This window comes from Alosa pseudoharengus, unplaced genomic scaffold, assembly GCF_046254945.1.
Source record: "Alosa pseudoharengus isolate Yale_2024_CS ecotype anadromous, Long Island Sound unplaced genomic scaffold, YU_APseudo_1.1 YU_APseudo_1.1_scf_23, whole genome shotgun sequence".
NCBI classification, from domain to species: domain Eukaryota; kingdom Metazoa; phylum Chordata; class Actinopteri; order Clupeiformes; family Clupeidae; genus Alosa; species Alosa pseudoharengus.
Genome location: NW_027468685.1, coordinates 24,334,580 through 24,351,626, shown reverse-complemented (window position 1 = coordinate 24,351,626; position 17,047 = coordinate 24,334,580). Strand labels below are relative to the sequence as shown.

Genomic DNA, 17,047 nt, shown 5'->3' with positions numbered 1-17,047 from the left:
TGTGTGTGTGTGTGTGTAGTGCATTATTTCACTATAAATGTTTCTCATTGCCTCCTCCCAGCTCTGCTGTCTTTCAAAAGTCTGAATTTGGTCAGGAAAACGATCTCTCTCACACACACACACACACACACACACACACACACTCTCTCTTTCTCTCTCTCTCTCTCTCCCTCCCTCCCTCTCCCTGTTGCTCTCTCGTTTTCTACCTCTCCCTTTTCTGTCTCCCTCTGCCTCGGTGTGGCCCTGCTGCTGCTGCTGCTGCTGCATTCCAGGCTAAAAAGGAATCGGCTACAGAGACACAATTATGTTTCAGGAACTAAGGAGCAAACCAGTGGCCACTACAAGACACACACACACACACAAACACACACACGCAGATAGGCGAATGGAAAGAGAGAGTCAGAGAGACAGGCACAGTTCAAAAACAGTCATTGCTTGTCTTGAGTGATGGAAACTATAGTAGAGAGCAAGAGACAGAGAGAAGTGCAGAGGGGGAAAAATAGAGAAGTCGTCCCCCCCCCCCCCACTTCCCTCCCTCACCCACCCAAACACACAGCTGGAAAGCCGTGCTCTGATTGGCCAGACAAACAGTCAGATCTGCGCACCGCATGAGCAACTGAGCAACTCTGTGTGTAAAAGCTGGGAGGACCGCTTGAGTGTATGGTCGCAAGAGTGTTCTTGCATGTGTGTGTGTGTGTGTGTGAGTATGTGTGAGTGCATTTCTGTTCCCAGTCTTGTGGGTGGGTGTGTATATGTGAAGTAGATTGTGAGTAGATTGTGTGTGTAGTGTGTGTGTGCGCACCGTCTGACTACAGCGTTTATTTTCAGCCGGCTCTAGCTTCTACTGTGGACGATTACTTATTTTAGTCCTTTATTTTTTTTTTCGCTCAATGCTCCGGCTGCATTAGCTAGAGTGGACACTGGCTAGACAGGAGGACCCGTCTACCGTACTGACCGCTTGCTCTTGTTGTCTTCTCTCCTCCCCTCCTCTCCACACACAGAAACGGACGACTATGCGGAGATCATAGACGAGGAGGATACCTACACCATGCCCTCCAGTAAGTACCAAATAACCTCCTCACTTCTCGATCCTGTCAGGCAAGCGGTTGGCTGCCTCAGCTGTGAAACGTTTGTACCAGTTGGGCTGTCAACCAGACTTTGCTCTCTCTCTCTCTCTCTTTCTCTCTCTCTTCCTCTCTCTTTCTATGTCTCTCTCTTGATCGCTCGCTCTTGGAATCCAGATGTTTCTGACTTAAGCCAAAATTCCTTTTGAAACGTGGCTTCTGTTCTTTATCATGACCTATTTTTCCCTCCAGCCGTTCTCTCTCTCTCTCTCTATCTCTCTTGTCATCTCTCCTCTGTATCTATTGCTCTTTATCTATCGTTCTATTTCGTTTGACTAGCCACAGGAGCAGTGGTGCTATCTACACCTGAGAATACCAGAGGGGTTTTTCTATTTGGCCCCATCTGCCAAATCTAAATGGTCATCGTCATGTGTTTTGGAAATGTTAGGGTTACTCAGGGGAGGACTAAAAGAAAGCACTCCAGGCGTAACAGACTTTGCTTAGTGTTTATGTTTTAAATATTTCCAGAAAAGGTCCGCACAAGTGCTGCTCCACGTCGAACAGATGTTCAGGCATTCCTACTAGACATACAGAGCTTCATAACTTAATGTAAACCTGCAGCCCGCGATCATTTACACGGGTGTCATTATTTCAAACTGTGACCAAAATGACTTGGCTAATTAGCGTGAAGTGCTTCTCTTAGGCAGCTAACAGCTGCTACTTTTCATATGGCTACTAAAAGTCTTGTTGCGTGTGCCTAAAGTGTGTCACAGACCACCTAAGAGAGCTGTTGAAAACCACACCAACAGATTTGTTTGGCCTAGAAGCATCTTGACATAAATTGACAGCATTAGGGCTATTTTCAGCACAATATCTATTGATTTTAGGCCACTATTGTCAACTACTGAACTCTTAGCCATAAAATCTGTTGTTAAGCAACATCAGCAATCACTGAGTTGTGCTAACATATTAGCATGAGCTCTTGTCTTTGGTTGGTAATATCTCAATGAGACAAACGTAATGCAGGTTTCTCTTCTGTACTAAACCAAGCTTGGTGGTGAATGCTGAAACTGGTTTGTCAGCACGGCCACCCAATCAGAGCTTCCCCTTCCCACAGCACAGTGCAGCACAGAGCAAACAGGCCGGGAGTGCATCCGCGAGGAGCCCAGTTTAGCATCTGAGTCAGCCAGCCAGCCAACCCACCAACCAGTCAGTCAGTCACCCTTGGGCTCCGTAGCCGGCCAGCTCTGATGACCCCGAGTCTCGTGGGCTCATGTGAGGCAGGGCTCAACAAAAGGGCCTGTGCACTGGGGGAAACCGCCCGCCACCATCATGGGGAACAGAGGGGCTGTCCCAGGCCCAGCTGACTGCCCCCTCCGACTCCCCCACCCCCTCTGTCTGACCATGAAAGGCTTCGACTCCATCCGTAGTTTTTATGTGATGTGCAAACAAGAAGTATTAGTGCCTGATAACACAGCAGAGAACCATATACAGCATTGGCCTCGTACAGTGTGTTTAGACACTAACTGTCTGGGATGAACCCCTCCGTGACATTTTATGTGCAATGCTGCTCCCTCCACAAACATTTGATGTAAGGGGCCTGCTTATAAGTGGTGTGCTTCTATTTTAGGGTATGTAGGTCTCTGCTTTTGGCAGGGGAAATTAAAACATATGTGTCTGTTTTGTTAAACACGCCTGTAGAATGTGTACATCCAGGTTTATACATGTATGGTTGCCACCTGTCATGATTTGCTAAGTTTTTCCTAGAAAAACCATTGCTAGTCCTTATGTAATATAGTGTTCAAAGTCTTGTTAAGAACAGAAAGTAGACTAAATCTGTGTGACTGTGGATTCATCTTCTGAATTGTGCATGGCTGTTTGACCAAAAATAACAACATATCTACATGGCCAGATGCTGTGAATGAGTTCATATTTACTTGTTTACTTTGACTCAAAGTCTCTCTAATGTTAGTCAACAAGCAAGCGTTCACCATATGTCAGATATGACAAGACACAAATTACGTTACAGTATTTTACAAGCTTGATCAGAGTCACGCCATTACGGTATATTAAAGTCATTATTTTACCAGCACCCTGCGCAGCATAACTGTTGTAACAGGTCTGGTTATAGAGTTACAGCAAAACTAAAGGAGATACACTGTTCACTGTAGATCTTCAAATCCATTTTTTTATTGCTTAACTTAAGACCGTGTTAAAATGTTTGGTATGTTTGTCTCATGCTTCTTATTTTATTTTTTACATCATGACTGTAGACCCTTGATCATCAGTTGACCAGCTTCATTGTGTGTTCAGACACCTGCATTCTTCTGTCTGTATTAACAGTAGCACCGACACCTTAGCTTAGCTAAAATCTTACATCATGCTCTGTAGCTTTGGACATTTTTTGTTGTTTTGTTTTTTTTCCCCCTCTTTTTTTTCCTCTCTTGTTGAACCTAATCTTTAGTCAAACTCTGGGTCAGTCTTTTGTGCCTCATCCTCCACCTTAAGGGCCACTTTAGAACTCATCCTCTGTGATGGCCATGATTAGTCAAGGTCAAGGGTGTCTCCCATCAATTAGTCCTGCTCACCGCTCCACCATGCTCTGTGTCTTGCTCTCACGTTCTCTGTGTTCAATTCTCATTGGTTCTAAATACCAGCTCTTTTGCTTTTCTCTCACTTTAAATGTCCAGCAGAGGGCTATGGAGTAGTTGAAGGTAACCCTTTCTTGCTCTCTCTTTCTCTTATTCTTTCTGTCTGTCTGTCTTTTTTCTCACTTCTTTCCTTTTCCTCTGTCTCTCTCTCTCTCTCTGTAACTCTTTCTTTCTCTCTGTCTGTTTTTTCTCTCTTTCATTTTCTCTCTCTCTCTCTCTCTCTCTCTCATTCTCTGCTTGTCTTTTGGTAGACTAGGTTGTTCAACTCTGGTTTTGGAGGTCCATATTCAAATCTTAACATTAAACAAGCCTTGGTGTCAACATCCTAAATGAGACCGTTTATAACTGGACTAATCCTCTCCCAGGGTTGAGAGGCCTAGTTAGGATGATATGTCTTAGTGTAACGATCTGTGTGTTTTCATTGTACAAAACACTTCTCCATGTCATTCATTGTGTTATTACATGCACATGTGCCTGAGTCATCCTGTTATGCAGTTGACAGATGAACTACTCAGACATGTTGTTTTATTTTTCAAAGAGGGAAATGTTGTTAGTCATAAAAATGGCGCCAGTGTGCACAGCTAGTAGAACTCAACTACTATTAAAAAATTATGTCAGTTTGCGAGGGAACTGCAGTGATGTTTGTGACTGAGTGAAGTCTGCCTCCCCCTGTGTTTTGTTGTTTGCATGTCTGAGCATCGTGCTTGTGTTGAAGTGCCTGTCAGTGCCTGTGAAGACATTAGCGACCCTTAGCGATGCCCTTAGTGAAAGCCTTTGTGTGCTCTAACTCTAAGGCATGGTTGCAAGTACCCAACACAAGGCTGAAGTAACATAATGGCCTTGCCCAAGGCTTTGTGAAGAGCATGGCAGGTCTAGAGGGGGCTTAACTGGGCCGCTGGCAGGGGGGTGACTGCCTGAAGGAGGTGGTTGTGATGCTGGGTTTGCTCTGTTTCTCCTCTGCAGCCAGAGACTATGAGATCCAGAGGGACCGGATCGAACTGGGCCGTTGTATTGGAGAGGGCCAGTTTGGAGACGTCCATCAGGGGGTCTACGCCAGCACGGTATGCAGCCTCTTGGACACACACACACACACACACACTCACTCACACACAGACACACACACACACACACACACACACACACACACATACATAAACCAAATATCTCCCATGCCAGACAATATCCCAAATTCATACTAAAGACAAGAGGAATTTTCAGTCTGACTTTCCCCACTTCTCTTAATCACACACAAAAAAAACACAGCGGTTCACTCAGCTCAGTCTTTGACAGGACTGTGTTTTTGCTCTCTGGTCTGGTTGCGCCACCACCAAAAGTATTTTTAGCAGCGTCTTCAGTTTTTGGTTATTGTACTGTACAGTACATGGGCCATTCCCCTCTCTGATCGTTATAGTGATTTGTGTGTGTGGTTTTGTCTCCCCACTTCAGGAGAATCCCACTCTATCTGTGGCCATTAAGACCTGCAAGAACTGCACCTCTGACAGCGTCCGCGAGAAGTTCTTACAGGAAGCCTGTGAGTTTCAGAAAAGGAATGTTTTCTTTGGATTTAGAACCATTGTTAGTTTTGATCTATAACTGCTGGATATGTTTTGGGTAGTGTGTGTGTATGTGTGTGCGTGGGCGTGTTTTGCTGTGTATATGGGTGTGTGAGGGATGGGTCTTTTCATCTCGGATGTGATTGTAGAAATACTGTGGAAGTGGTCAGACGCATGAGGAAGTCTGACACCAAGCTGCATGTCATTCTGTCTGTGTCAGTGTGGTCATACCATTAGTCAGATTTCCTCAAAGCAGAAACTGAAACAACACCTTAATGCTTCTTCTGTAACCAGTGACCATGAGACAGTTTGACCATCCTAATATTGTGAAGCTGATCGGAGTCATCACAGAAAACCCCGTTTGGATCATCATGGAGCTGTGCACTATGGGAGAGGTGAGTGATCTGGGGTGAACTGCCAAGTCTGTGGGAACTCCTCTTTGTGCCTGATTAGACTGTCACCGCTACACACCACTTTTGTACTATGAATTTGTAATGTGTTTATAATGTGAAGCTGATGGAGAGGTGTCTCGTCTGAATGTGTGTCTGCAGCTGAGGTCTTTCCTGCAAGTCAGAAAATACAACCTGGACCTGGCAACACTAATACTCTTTGCGCATCAGCTAAGCACAGCACTTGCCTATCTGGAGAGCAAGCGGTTTGTGCACAGGTAAAGCCAACCCCTTCTAGTAGCGGCAAGGAATTAATTCATCTCTTTCTACTTTATTTGGCCTCCTCAGTTCGATTTTGGATACGGTTCTAAGCAGGCTCTTTTTCTGTGTGTTCTACAGGGACATTGCTGCCAGAAATGTTCTTGTGTCTTCCACCGACTGTGTGAAACTGGGAGACTTTGGGCTCTCTAGATACATGGAGGACAGCTCCTACTACAAAGGTGAGTTCCTTCAAAGAGGAGACAGAATGAGTTGCTGACTGAATGAAATTGATGCAGTAAAGCCTTGTGAACTTCTGAAGAACATGCAACATCGCCATCTGCTGGTGGTTTTTTGAAAAGGCACAGTGCCTTGCCAGTGCAACAGTCTGTGTATGCATTGTGTAATCACATGATGGATCCAATAGCTTTTTTTGACTGTAGTTTTTGCAGCTAATGATCGCAACCTTTCTCATTTCTTTCAGCTTCCAAAGGGAAACTGCCCATCAAATGGATGGCCCCGGAGTCCATCAACTTCAGGCGATTCACCTCTGCAAGTGACGTGTGGATGTTTGGTGAGTGACTCTCTGATATTTACAAACAAATAAAAGTTATGTACATGATCCAGCACTAAATTCTACTACCTTAGGGTAAAATGAGGAATAATAAATAGGATTCGTAGGAGTTGCAGTAGACAACATGAGAATTTAATATGAAAATATTATTCTCTCTATCTCTCGCAGGTGTGTGCATGTGGGAGATCCTCATGTACGGCATCAAGCCCTTCCAGGGCGTGAAGAACAATGATGTGATTGGACGCATCGAGAACGGCGAGCGGCTGGCCATGCCGCCCAACTGCCCTCCGACCCTCTACAGCCTGATGACCAAGTGCTGGGCCTATGACCCCAGCAAGAGGCCCCGCTTCACCGAGCTCAAGACCCAACTCAGGTATCCTCTAACACGAACCCAAACACATCCTAACACTACACACCTGCGGCACAGAATACAGAATATGGACTAAAAACAGTCAAAAAATTAAATTATAAATAACACTAAATCTAACTATAATAACTTTTGTATAGATTTACATAACATAATTGAGATATGGAAAGTGGACTTTAAATTCATCGGGATAAATGTGTGGCTTGTGTGAACTATGATGTTGGACACTTTGTAAAGACTTTGAGCAGTTGCAGATGTTAAAGGCCAAAATCCAAAGGGATGTGGTGAGTTGAACACATTTGCTCGGTCATTGCTATTAGAGTGAGGTTAACATTTTTAAAGACCTCAAGACCTCAGGGTGTGTGAGATCTGCCAAGGACCTTAGGTGAAATTGTCTTCAATGTGGGTGTAAACCAAAAGAGGTGAAGCAACCAGCCTTGTCTTAGTTAGAGTTCACCACAGTGCACAACCGAAATGTAGAGACGTTGTCTCCAGACATATTCTTTTTTCACAAAGTGCCAATGTCACCTCTGGCCCCGCGAGACTAACCCAAAGTATATGTTCTGTTTTGGTAGGTGTTATTTATAGTGTAGCATGAGTGCAGACGCAGGGTGGGAGGGGACATGAATTATAATGTGTTATGATTCCATTACCGGCCACTAGATGTCCCCGCTCTTTTGTAAGCTTGAAATTAGTACATGAAAATCTTGCATGATTCGCTGGCAGTCCATATTTCAGTCACACTTACTAAAAAATGAACAAGTATGCAAATATATTCAGCTATGCTAAATCTGCCTTTGACTAGAAGCCCGATGGTTTTGTACATAGTGCTACATATGGTTGAAAGTCCCTCTCTGAGCAGAAAGCAGGACATTTGTCCTTTACGTACAGATCTATAGTATGTACTCCCTGTGATGTCTGAAGTATCTAAATCTTGTTGCACATTAATGGTGAATCAGTCCAGCTCCATTCAAGGCAAAGAGTAGTTTAGAGGCATTCTTGGGACTGCTAACCCAGGCTCCAAGAGGAGCCTTTGTGCCAGCAAGTATTTATGGGCGTCAGTGAGCCCTGTTAGGAAAGGACTGTTCCAAATTGTTGCTACACACACACACACACACACACACACACACACATACACATACACATACACACTCTCTCACACAGGCAGATCACCTGGGCCTTTGAAAGCTCCAGTGCCCTTGCCGTTAAGGTATTCAGGGCTTGCCAGCTTGGCTGGAGGTGCGCTGCTGCCGCTGCCCTGGAAGGCTCGGTCCGTGGCTGTCCCACAGAAGCCCGTCCTGGCCAGCCCTCTCCCCGACTGCCAGTCTCCGGTCTTTAAGCGCTGGCCTACAGCCAAGAGCAACAGCTTACCTCCAGCCAGGGGGGCAGAGAAAGTGAATGAGTGAGTGAGTGAGTGAGTTAGTGATGGAGAGAGGGGGGGGGAGAACGAGTGTGAGACAAGGCAAGAGCTCTAGAGAAAGGGCGAGGGAGAGAGAACAAGAATAAGAGAGACCTAGAGAGGAGAAAGTCAGCTTCACACAGAAGAACTCCTTTTAGCCTTTGAACAGAAGTAAAGGACTGCTCCACTGGCGCGATAAAAGGCTTTGCTCCTTCAACACTGCGTCCGCGGTTTCCATTTCAGGTTTGTGAGTAACCAGTTCAGGTAGAAGTAGGTTGTACTTTGAGCACCTGCAGTTTTCTGCCCGTCTATGTCTGAACGTGCAAACGTCTTTGCGCATGATGATGCATTCTGAGTACCCGCTGTGTATTGTAGGGTATGACATTCACACGGTAGCTCGACTTATTTTGACTCAAAACTGGAGTCTGAACTTTTTTAGCATATATGGGGTCATGTTTGGATCTGTGGCTTTGCAACTGTTCAACTTCCTGCTTCGGGTAAACATAGTTTTGTGGTTAAAGAGTTATGTCAAGTTGTCTTTTGAAAGACTTCTTTGTCTTACTAATGGAGTATAGAAAACCTACTTCCGATCACTGAAAAACATTGTTGTCTGACCTCCATATATAATAGATTTTTTGGGGGTTAAGTCTCAATAACAGCCATTTGAAAGCATTCTGATCTCATCTGAGACATCAGTTCCTGATATGCTTGAACAATATAGGCGATAACCATTAAACTAAAACAAAACAAGCATTATGTTTCATATTTAGCATATGGGTTTGCTTACCATTGCAATGCTAGTGCTGCAACAGTGTCCATCACATGTTCAGGTAGATTTGTTAGTTAGTCATGCTAGTGATGGAAGGTTTTGTCATTCATCAGCATGAACGGTAGTCTCTCTCTGCTTGTTCACCTGCGCAGCACTATCCTGGAGGAGGAGAAGGCCCAGCAGGAGGAGAGGATGAGGATGGAGATGAGGAGGCAGGTCACCGTCTCCTGGGACTCGGGCGGCTCCGACGAGGCTCCCCCTAAAGTAAGATCACTCACCACTCTCTCACACACATATAGTGTCTCTCTCTCTCTCTCTCTCTCTCTCTCTCTCTCCGTCTCCTTTTAGACACACTCACTCTGAACTGTTAGCCCCATGTATTATGCATGATATCTTTATATGGCTTATGGTTTATGCCTATACAACACACTCTCCTCATTTTTGTCCTATTCTCTAACAAGATTACAGTATGTGATCACATTCTGATATATTGCTGATATGCAATGGAATGCAGTGATAGGCTGGACTCCTCCCTGTTGTTGAAATATGTCCTTGTCCCAAGGGTCTCATGTAGCTAGGAGACCAGCATAAATACTGCTCATAAGTTATTGCAGATGAAGGGTTTTTAAAGTCCTAGCTTGTTGAGCAAAGCTGTGATGAATAGGTTCAAGGAGGGTTTGTAACACTGTGAACAAAGCTAATTTGTGAGCCTGTCTCTTTCTTCTTAAGATGGATGTCCTGCACACTGCTTTGGTTGAGTCTTAGATATTTAGTGGATCTTTATAACTATGGATGGATGGCAGTGAGAATGGCATGATGATTAAGAAAATAAATATATTTGTATTAAGAAAAAATGTTGAATTAACTGTTCAAAAATTTACACGTATTAACAAAATGTTTTTACGGTAAGAAGTATACACTTTTGATCCCGTGAGGGAAATTTGGTCTCTGCATTTATCCCAATCCGTGAATTAGTGAAACACACAGCACACAGTGTACACACAGTGAGGTGAAGCACACACTAATCCCGGCGCAGTGAGCTGCCTGCCACAACAGCGGCAGGGGAGCAGTGAGGGCTTAGGTGCCTTGCTCAAGGGCACTTCAGCTGTGCCTACTGGTCGGGGTTACCGTCCGGTTACAGGTCCGAAGTGCTAACCAGTAGGCTAAGGGCTGCCCCGTAATGCACAAGTAGAACCAACAATTAAAACAGCTACTGTACATGTTTGTGCTGCACTTTGGTGTGACTTTTGGCATATAGTGTTCTCTCTCCTCGCTCACATAATAACGGCTACATCGATTCATCTGTCTCTATCTCTGTCTCTATCTTTGTCCCTTCCGTTTGTCACCCTTTCTCTCTGATGTACATGAAGCTTTTGGCAAATGAAGGAGCTCATTGCAGAAATCTAACATCGCCTCTTCTTTTTCCCTCTCCCTTTTCCATCCTGCAGCCCAGTAGACCTGGTTATCCCAGTCCACGCTCCAGTGAGGGCTTTTACCCCAGTCCCCAGCACGCTGGCCAGCTCAACCATTATCAGGTACACACACACACACACACACACACACACACACACACACACCCTGAAGCATCCGCTTCAACTAGTTTTAGTCTGCTAAGAGTGCATTTCTTTGCTGCTTTATACATGACCATTGATAATCGATTATAGATCTTATTCTGTCAACATATTAGTAATTTATGCCCATGCATATGTATGCTGCATGTGCATTGTTCTCCACTGCAGTTAAATATTTTTGCACCTCTGCAGAAAGGGATAGCTTCACAGGCCAAGCTTGTCATGGTTGTCATCCCACTGACCTCTCCAGGAATGAATCAAAAGTTTTTAAGTTGTTTTACAGTGCTCGGGCCTGTCGTAAAGCAAGCTGACAGCAGGCATTTCCTGTAAAGGCCTGTTAAAAATGCTGGCATTGTTGATTCGAGACAGATTCCATCTGCTGGAGAAAAAATAAATCTCTCCCAAATGTTCAGTTGTTATCGCTTTTTTTATTGTTAAGTGGTGGGTGGTGGGGGGCAAGCTGGCGTTGCTCTTTTGCCTTATAAGGCATTCCCTGTTTTAAAGGGCAAGACATTTTTTATGGTTATTGTTATTATGAGCCCCTAACCCCCATTTAGGCGTTTTATTTTTAGGCCTATAATGGGTAAGGGCTTGAGTTTTTGTTAGTAGGTTTTCTGCACTGGGGTGGAGGCTATCATGAGAAATTGGGGTCAGTGGAAGTGTTCTCATCATGCACTCTGAGTTGCAATGGATCGTAGAGCCTGAGACATCTGCACTTTATTGGAGCTCATTATGAACCAGTCGGATTCTAGAGTGGACTTGTCCAGTCCAACCCATCTTTAACCATCGTGAACATATGTTGTGGTGCTCAGGTATCTGGCTATCCCACGCCGCACAGCAGCATGTCCTCTATGCCCAGTGGAGGCTACCCCGCTCAGGCCTCTGTCCTGGACCCCCACGACTCCTGGAACCACCATCGACCACAGGATGTTCCCATGTGGTCCCCCAATGTAGAGGTAAGTGCTGTGATTTATTACTCACCCCTTCATTACTAAAACATCTTCACTATCACACATTCATACAGTAACTTGCATTGTAACTCCCCTCTAATCTAACCTATTTCAGCTGGAATTAGTGCAGCAGTGATCTGGCCTTACTTACTTTACTGTGCTTTTGTTAGAGTAACTAAAGGAGCTGTCAACTATCAAAACAATTCATAATATTACCTGCAACTGTGTTGTTATTGGGATCGAGATTGGCATGCTTGGCTCATGTTTCCATAGTTGATGTTGAGGCTGCTTCCTTCGCTTCTGTTAAATCAATAGTGCACTGTTAACCTAGGCCCTACTAGCTGGAACAAACTTCATTGAGCTAACTCCTCAACTCGAATAAACTGAACTGACTAACTAACTCCAATGAATACCTAGACTGAAAGCTACCAATACCTCAACTAAAATATTAGTCTTCGTGCGGCCACCAAGCTAGTGCAACTCAACCAAAGCGACCCCCTTATAGCTGGTACACCACTAAGATCTACCTCACATGAACCAATGTGAGTTGTGCTGCTCTAGCCCGGATGCTAACTAACACTCCGAGCCCCCAAATGCAATGAAACAAAGTGAACTGACGTGACGCGCATCACTCCACCCCTTTAGGACGGAGGGGCTCTGGATATGCGGGGGCTTAGCCAGGCACTGCCGCCCCACCTGATGGAGGAGCGGCTGATGATGCAGCAGCAGCAGATGGAGGAGGACCAGCGCTGGCTGGAGCAGGAGGAGAGCTTCTTGGTAACGGCTCCACTCTCTGCTGCAGGGGGTCCGCCGGCCATACTGCGGCTCCGAGCAGACCTCTGGGGATTCTGTGCACTCTCTGTTTTTCTTGGGACTCTATTCTGTTGCCCTCCCTTGTGGCATTTTAGAGATTTGGAGCTAGGTCCTTACCAAAGGTTTATTAACTTCCAGGTTCAGAGACTAAATGTTTTCTATGTATTTTTGGCAGTAAATACTACAATTTGTTTCCTACCATATTGCTTTTGGTAGTACCATATTTAACTTTTTTAACCTGAACACGAACACCTCTGCACTAGATCTTGTGATCTTCTCAGTGGTTGGTTTTCTGTGCTGCTTTTCCAAAGCTTATTCATGGACAATGATTGCCTTTTCTCTATTGCTTTTCTCACTTCTGCTTGGAATCGAGTCCTCTCTCCTTTGAAAGTCTTTTTGTCCTGTGACAATGTAGAAATGCACTGGACTGAAACAGAATGAAATGGAGATGATTTCAACTGAGGGAATTGCGTTGCGATATCACTGAACCAAATCATATCAAATACAGAGGCACTGCCCAATATGGTGGTGTTCTGATCTTAAGATGTGTGGAATATTCAGTGCTCCTGTCAGTTTGTTTTGGAACTCTGTGCATCTTGTGTTGACACCTATTTGCACCGTAGAAGAATGTGAAGTTGTCCTCCGAGTCTGTGTCTGTATGAACAATTATTAACCAGTTTTTGTGTACAATCCTGTATACAGGAGTCTACTCTGCAGTGAACAGGTTATTTGAAATGTAACCTGTCAGCTACGGAAGCAGCCAGTCACATATAATATTTTAGTTGATGTTGGCTGTATCAGTCTCCATGTGCTCATGTTTCCTCGAAATCTGAGGTGGTTGTTGGTTTTACCTTTTGGCTTAACCGGTGCACCAGTGATATTTCACTGTCACTAATTCGCCATTAAAAGAGGTTCCCCAGTATTGAAAAACAAAGCTGTAAATCTGTGTGGCCAAGACAGGAGTACAGTCCAACCTGCAGCCACAGATCCACCTCCTCTGGGAGACACCGGCATCTGTCAGAACACTGTATACCCCAAAAGAGACAAGTTTTCTGGCTCGTCACGATGGAGGAGTCCTCTCTGGAAAGCTGCATGGAAGCTGACTGGAGAGAGATCCCTATCTTCTGCCATCTGCCAAACCGCATCTGAAGCAGTGGCCTAGTCAGTGTAAACAGGCCTCTCACCACTCGAGTCTGTTATTACAAAGAAATAAGTCGCTGATTGGCGTTCAACGTCAATGGGTCTGTGTGAAAAAAGTGCACAGCTTTTCCCTCGAGCAGGAGGTGTTGAGAAATGATCGCAAGCTGGAGGGGGGAAGTGGCCCAACCTCCACATTTGTTTTGGACGGGCATGATGGGAAGTTCCAGAGAGGTTCGCTCACACTGGTCACAGGTACTTGAGCGAGTGACCACTGTAATTTGGAAGCTCCTCGATTTCCTGGTGAGGTCACCTCCCTGCTGTGAGCAGTCTCTCTCTCTTTCTCTCCTTCTCTTTCTCACTCCTTCTCTGGCCATTTCTCCAGCTCTCCCTCCCTGCCTCTATCTTCTTCTTTTCCTTTCCATCAGTGGAAAGTCTGGCATCCCTCCTCTCCTCAGACAGGGTTCATCTGGTCATCCATTACTGACAGTTGCCTTTGGCTGCCCAATGGACAGTTAGTGGGAACTGGTGGAAATCACCAGCAGTTTGGAGCTTCTTTGTCAGCCCCCAAAGATAGCTGCCATTTTGGACTGTTGTCCTTCACTCGCAGATCCATGAATGCTTGGGCCCCTCAGCAGAATCCAGTATCTGTTCTGTCCTGTTTTTTATTTAGCAAGGGGAATTCTTTGACTTCATTGCGGGGAGAAAATGTAGTAATTACAGTGATGTCAAATGCTACTTTTGTTGGTTTAATTTGATGGTGTAAACCAGCATGGCTCATTTAGACACACAGAGATAGAGAGATAGAGTGACAGAGAGAGAGTTCATGAGAGAGTGAGAGAAGGGAAGCAAATCAGCAGAGAGAATAGTTGAAGGGAGGGAGTAAGTGAGAGTAGAGAGAGAGAGAGGGAGAGTAGTCTCTTGGCCGAGTGTTCTCTCTGCATGAATCCGTCAGGCGCATTCTAAAGCCTTCCCCCCCAGCTGGAGAGACAAGCTCACTCCCTCCCTCACTTGCTCGTCCCCTCGGTTGGCCGATGGACTCGCTCTCTGCACTCTCTCTCCGCTCCCACAGGCTCCGGGCTCACAGGATGCACGTTTTCAAGTCCTGCTTCGGGAAAACGGTACAGGAGATGGCGCATATTTTTGGTCTTTTTAGATTACACGTTGAGCTTTTGCGGGGACTTTTCGTTTTGTGGTGCATGTCTCTTTGGGTGCAGCTGAATAACTTGCAGCTTGTTTGGATTTTTGCAGAAGTGTGAGTTTGTCTGCCTGAATGTTAGAGTCTACAGAGGAATTGGTCTAAAGCTGCTTTTGATGCTGGTTGCATTCATCTAAGCTCGTGTTTGTGTGGGTCTGTATCTGTCTGGCTGACACTGTGTATGTGTGTGCAATGTTATGTGTGTTTGAGGGGCACCTGACATTTGTAAACTAACCTCGTGATGGACAAAATCAGTGGAAGTCAAATGCTACTTTACATCTTAGTGACAGTCACAGACATTGAATATATTGATTGATATATATGACGGTAAAACATTTTGCTTCTTTTTGTTGTTCTAGTTTTTGCATTGTATAGTCAAAACATTGAAAGACATGAATGATACTCTTGAGTGTGGCACGTTATTTATGTACTGCATTCTGGTTTGAAATTGGAAGAAAACGGGATGATAATGGGTTTCCTTTTTTGAAACTCTCCTCTCCTCTCTCACTCTCTCTTTTTCTTTTTTTTCCCTCCTCGGGGCAGAAGCCGGAATCCAGGAACTCGAGGGGCAGCTTTGACCGCGAGGATGGCAGTCTCCAGGGCCCTGTGAGTTTTCCCATGTCTCGCGCTTTTCTGTGTGTTTACTCCCACTTGGTCCTGCCCATTTTCTGCCCATATCCGTGTCTGCCTGGCCATTCGCTCTCATCCTCCCTGGACTTTTCCAAAACTCTGTTGATCTCCTCTTCTCCAAGACTCTTCTCTTCTCTCCTCACAACTCTCCCTCTGCCTGTCTTCCATGCTGTTTTTTTCCCCCCTCAACGTTTCCATATTCACAGCTCAAGACTCAAGAATTTAAAACGTGAATGCTTTCAGGGCTAGTTGTAAACTGAGACTGGCATGCAGAGGGTTTTGCTTTTCAGGAGGAGCCACCCCCCACAACCCTGCCCCACTAACCACCCCCAACAGCCCCTGAGGTCATGTCATGTGCTGTTAACCTCAGAAACTCCCACATTAAAGTTTGCTTGAGAGAATAGTAGTAGTAGTAGTAGTAGTAGTAGTAGTCGTCGAAGTGCACCTATGTTTTGAGTGAGAGGCAACCATGGACATGATGATGAACACAATGTAAGTGTTTTTGGGATGGCAGCCATGCTGCTCCAGCAGATCATACCCCAGTCGTTAGCTCCTGGCCCCGGCTGCTATAGCACCACTGCAGCCGCCACAACCAGCCACTTTCCCCTGCCACCATCTCTCCACAGGATAATCTGAAAAAACAGGCGTCAGTCAGCGGGAACGAAAGAGAGAGAGAGATAAAAAAAAAAGGAGAGGGAGGGAGGGATATGGAGAAGGAATGAGAGAGAGAGAGAGGACCCACAAAACCAGGCCCCATTTTCAGCAAGTAATTACAGAACTGTCTGAACACATCTAGAGAGAGGAAGCACTGGTATGTGAGAGAGCGAAGAGAAGTGTGTGTGTGTGTGTGTGTGTGTGTGTGTGTGTGAGAGGGAGAGGGATCGAGAGTCCATCTGGGAGAGAGAGAGCGAGGGAGGGAGTGAAAGTGAGAGAACATTTAAATACAGCATTGGAGACCAGCCAAGGGTGCTGCTACCTCGAGAAAAAATAAAATAAAAAAACGTACCCAGGACTCGGAATGTCGATGGCGCAGTTTGGACGCCTGCCCCCTACGAGAGGGTCTGAGGCATGCTGGGACAACCACAAGCAGCACCCACAATAACACACAACGCGTCCTAGCACTCCACTCTGTTCAACTCCCCACCTCTCCCCCACCCCACCCCACCCCACCTTTCCCCTGCTGCCATAAATGCTTACTGCCAGTTAGACAGGGAGGGGTGACGGGTGCCCCTGCGGGCACTCTCTCTCTCTCTCTGTCTCTCACTCTCTCTCTCTTTCTCTGTCTTTTTCTCTCTCTCTCTCTCTCTCCCTCCCTCCCTGTATGTATGTATGTATGTATGTATGTATGCATGCCCTCTAACAGCCCCTTGTTTGTGTTTCTATTTTTCTCCGGCAGACGGGAAACCAGCACATATACCAGCCCGTGGGCAAGCCAGGTAAGAGTGCCGTGCCGTGCCGTGCTGCTCTGCTCTGCGGCGGCATGTGGTGAGGGTAATTGCTACTGTGGCGCTGCTCATGCCCACCTCCTCTCCTCCCTTCAGCAGATTCTTAACTAGCCACCAGGCACTGAGTCTTTTGGGAATTAGGGGGCTGACAGCCAACTATAGTAGCAAACCTCAGTCTACCAACACTTACATGTTTGCATTGTGGTTGTGATGTTTATGTTGTGAGCATTACAGTAAAATAAGTACAACTTGTAACACATATTCACCGTACATAGATTT

General features: G+C 45.6%; 1 protein-coding gene across 3 annotated transcripts in view; it reads left to right on the top strand.

Annotated features, from left to right (window-relative positions):
- ptk2aa (protein tyrosine kinase 2aa) overlaps positions 1-17,047 on the top strand; it is a 58,166-nt gene that overhangs the window by 35,900 nt on the left and 5,219 nt on the right. For all 3 annotated transcript variants that reach the window (XM_076302110.1, XM_076302108.1, XM_076302109.1), the window contains 14 exons: positions 1,002-1,058; positions 4,679-4,776; positions 5,162-5,246; positions 5,563-5,663; positions 5,820-5,935; positions 6,057-6,157; positions 6,400-6,489; positions 6,658-6,862; positions 9,177-9,288; positions 10,473-10,559; positions 11,408-11,551; positions 12,191-12,322; positions 15,237-15,299; positions 16,720-16,759. In XM_076302110.1, the coding sequence (XP_076158225.1) occupies positions 1,002-1,058; positions 4,679-4,776; positions 5,162-5,246; positions 5,563-5,663; positions 5,820-5,935; positions 6,057-6,157; positions 6,400-6,489; positions 6,658-6,862; positions 9,177-9,288; positions 10,473-10,559; positions 11,408-11,551; positions 12,191-12,322; positions 15,237-15,299; positions 16,720-16,759 (1,431 nt within the window). The remainder of the gene's footprint in view (positions 1-1,001; positions 1,059-4,678; positions 4,777-5,161; positions 5,247-5,562; positions 5,664-5,819; positions 5,936-6,056; positions 6,158-6,399; positions 6,490-6,657; positions 6,863-9,176; positions 9,289-10,472; positions 10,560-11,407; positions 11,552-12,190; positions 12,323-15,236; positions 15,300-16,719; positions 16,760-17,047) is intronic.